This window comes from Sinocyclocheilus anshuiensis, unplaced genomic scaffold (genome assembly GCF_001515605.1).
Source record: "Sinocyclocheilus anshuiensis isolate Anshui unplaced genomic scaffold, SAMN03320099.WGS_v1.1 scaffold519, whole genome shotgun sequence".
Classification (NCBI taxonomy): domain Eukaryota; kingdom Metazoa; phylum Chordata; class Actinopteri; order Cypriniformes; family Cyprinidae; genus Sinocyclocheilus; species Sinocyclocheilus anshuiensis.
In genome coordinates, this window is record NW_015549637.1 from 502030 (window position 1) to 505454 (window position 3425).

Sequence of the window (3425 nt, forward strand, 5' to 3'; positions counted from 1 at the left end):
AAAAATTGTCTTTGATTTTTCAAGCTGTTTAATGCCACTCAGCAGGGGTTGCATTGCATCAGTCCAAAAGAAGTTAAATAAAAAGTGCCCATCCATAAAAATAAAAAAATATGTCTCAGACGGCTCCGGGGGGTGAACAAAGGCCTTCTGTAGCAAATCGATGCGTTTTTGTAAGAAAAATATCCATATTCAAAACGTAATAATCACTTAAATGTAGCTTGCACTCACTGTTGTAAACAGTAGCAGCTCCGGGAGCATGACGAATGAGTTCAGCGCTGCGCATGCGCCGCTCAGAAGTGATGCACGCTGAAGCGCAGGGGAGAGATCGAAACAAAACAACGGTCAAGAATTAGAAGTACAAAACGAGGATTTGTAAAGAAGAATGTCGGAGGATTTCGATATAAGCCAAGAGGAGACTGGTTTTCCTTTGCTAAAGTGTTGTGTTGTGTGTTGTTGTGTTGTGTAGCTGTTGGTTGAGTTTGTTCAGAACGCGTCCATCCCGCTGGGCCAGAGTCTGGAGGAATCGGACACTAAAGCGTCCTGCGTCTCGCTGCTGTCATCGCTCTGTGGCCCGCTAGAGCTGCCAGGTGAGGCCTCATACAAATACACCTGCCAACGGGAGCAGTCTTTCAGAAAACTTGTGCTTTTATATTTTCACAAAAAGTTTGGATTTAATGACTGTGCTGTCCGTTTTAAGTTATATTTTTATTTATTTATTTCATGCATTTACACTTTTACATTAACATCTGAATCAAATGCAAAAGCCTTTATATTTTCATCAGATGTTTTAAATTAATGACTGTGTGGTCAGTTATTATTTTATTTATTTTATTTTATTTTATTTTACATCTATCCGAGTCATGCATAAGCTTTTATATCTTAGTCAAAAAGACTGTGTTGTCAGTTATAATATATTTTTATACATTTATTTGATATTTTTTACCCTTTGTACATTTGCACATATGAGAGCACACATTTAAATCATCTACAAATACAAATATATTTTTTAAGGTGTACTTTTTTTTTTAACAGCCTGCACTAACCTTGCCATGTCATAAATGTTTATATTTAAAATTAAAATATATTTTTTATTTAAATTTTTAAAATAAAAAAAGACAGAACTGATCATTTTGTAAAAAAAAACTACTTTACAACTTTTTTTTTTTTTTTAAAGAATTTTAGTCTTTTGCTGAGAATTATTTTAAACATTTTTGCTTCTGAAGTTTAATTCAGTTCATTCTTTCGGTGAGAACTTGATCATCCTAGAAGTGGTATTTTGTTTGTCTCAAAATGTTTTGAAGATGTTTTGCAGACTCCAGTGAACCATTTTTGAAGTGTATTTGAAATCTTTTGTGTGAATTTTGTAACCACTTGTAAATCGCATTGAACCGTCGGAATGAAGTAGTTTGTAATGATCCGTCTCTCTTACAGTGAAGGTTGTGTGTGATTATAGATCTGATCTGTGTGTGTATATGAGGTGTTTTCTGTGTGGGTTTTTCAGAGAGCGCTCTGAGTCATGCCGCCTCCCCATCGCTGTCAGACTTCGGCCCTGAGCGAAGCCCATTGGTGGTTCAGCTACAGACTCCTCCCCCTCCAGCACAAACCCCGCCCACCATCCTGCAGGACCTCCAGAACCACGACAGCTCGTCTTACGTTCTGCTCAACCTAGCCAAAGGTGATTTTATTTATTTGTTTTATATATTTTACCTTTTGTGCATTTGCCTAAATGAACTACATGTAAGTGTAAATCTATTTTTTTATGTGTAAAAACCATATTATAACCTTTCCATTAAAAAGTGTTTAAACTAGTCCTGTCAAACAATTAATCGCATCCAAAATTAAAGTTTTTATTTACATAATATATACGTGTGTACTGTTTATTATGTATATATAAATACACACTCATACAGTATATATTTTGAAAATATGTACATATATATGTTTATATTCATATAATTTATATTATATAAAAATATATTTAATATATAAACATCATATTTTATACACACTACAAACATATATTATGTAAACAAAAACTTTTATTTTAGATGCGATTGACTAGTTTAAATATATATTTTTTATTTTTCGAATATCAACACTGTTTAAAACAGAACTGCTCATTTTGTAAAAATTCTTTTGCAAAGTTTTTTTTTTTCAAATCCAAATTTTGAGCCTGATTTTCCAGCAAAAATAACTGTTACAGTGATATGAAACCATAGGATGTAATAATGCAGTGATTTATTTGATTTTATACATTTACCCGTTTTACACTGAATCATTTACAACTGCATAATGAAAATGCATATTAGATTTTATATAACATCACATAGCCCACACATCTGTGTATTTCGTAGCTGGTGCTGACGCAGTGATTGTGTGTCGTAGGGTTGGTGGCGTCGGCCGAGCCGTTGGTGTTCGTTCAGGACGATGTGGACGAGGCGCAGGAGGAGGTTTCGGCTGGAGACTGCGCCGATGGCAGCGTGCCGTGGTACCTGCGGGTCCAGGAGCTGGCTCACGACAGCCTGATCGCCGCCACACGCGCACAGCTGGCCAGAGACGCGCGGGCCGGCAGCAACAGTGAGACACGCTTTCATCATCAAACCGTCGCTGCTCTGCATCACGCCTGCCGCTCTCTCATGTCTGGCTGTCTTGTTGCCAAGGTGACCACATCCACAGCTGTCAATCAGAGCCTCGGGTCGGTCGCGCCGCGTCAGAGAAGATCCACCGATGCTCGTATGAGAACTGCCACCGGACCTTCACCTATCCAGCTCACCTCAAATACCACCTGAAAACACACAGGTGACAGCCGTCACACACACAACACCCAAACAAACAAAACAAAGCCTGTGTTCTATGGGAGCTTGTTTGTGATGTTTGTGATCAGCATATTAGAATGATTTCTGAAGATCATGTGACACTGAAGACTGGAGTAATGATGCTGAAAATACAGCTGCGCATCACAGAAATAAATTACATTTTACAATATATAACAGCTGTTTTACACTGTAATAATATTTCACATTATTATTGTAATGTATGTACAGCGTTAGAGTTGTGTGTGAGCTGGTAGCGTGTGTGTGTGTGTGTGTGTGTGTGTGTGTGTGTGTGTGTGTCTGTGAGAGAGAGAGAGATACTCACACATAGAGATAAAAAAAGAGATAAAAATACTTTTCTAAGTTGTAAATAAAGATTATTAAGTACATTTTACAAGAAAACACAATTTCAGTTTTTCTACTTTAAAATATCACATTAAATTTATTAATTACTTGTTGATTCTTTGTAATTATTTGTGAAATTTAAAATGTACTAGCAATTTCTGATTGAAAATAGTTTGTACACCATTTTTTTCAGTGTTGTATTAGATACTCTCATTGTAAGTGTTGATAGTTAATGTGATTCTCTACACCTGTGGTTCCTCCACCCAC

General features: G+C 36.6%; 1 protein-coding gene across 4 annotated transcripts in view; it reads left to right on the forward strand.

Annotated features, from left to right (window-relative positions):
• LOC107659809 (zinc finger protein 410-like) overlaps window positions 1-3425 on the forward strand; it is an 11569-nt gene that overhangs the window by 2663 nt on the left and 5481 nt on the right. For all 4 annotated transcript variants that reach the window (XM_016448843.1, XM_016448842.1, XM_016448840.1 and 1 more), the window contains 4 exons: window positions 467-587; window positions 1502-1675; window positions 2386-2577; window positions 2661-2799. In XM_016448843.1, coding sequence (XP_016304329.1) covers window positions 467-587; window positions 1502-1675; window positions 2386-2577; window positions 2661-2799 — 626 coding nt within the window. The remainder of the gene's footprint in view (window positions 1-466; window positions 588-1501; window positions 1676-2385; window positions 2578-2660; window positions 2800-3425) is intronic.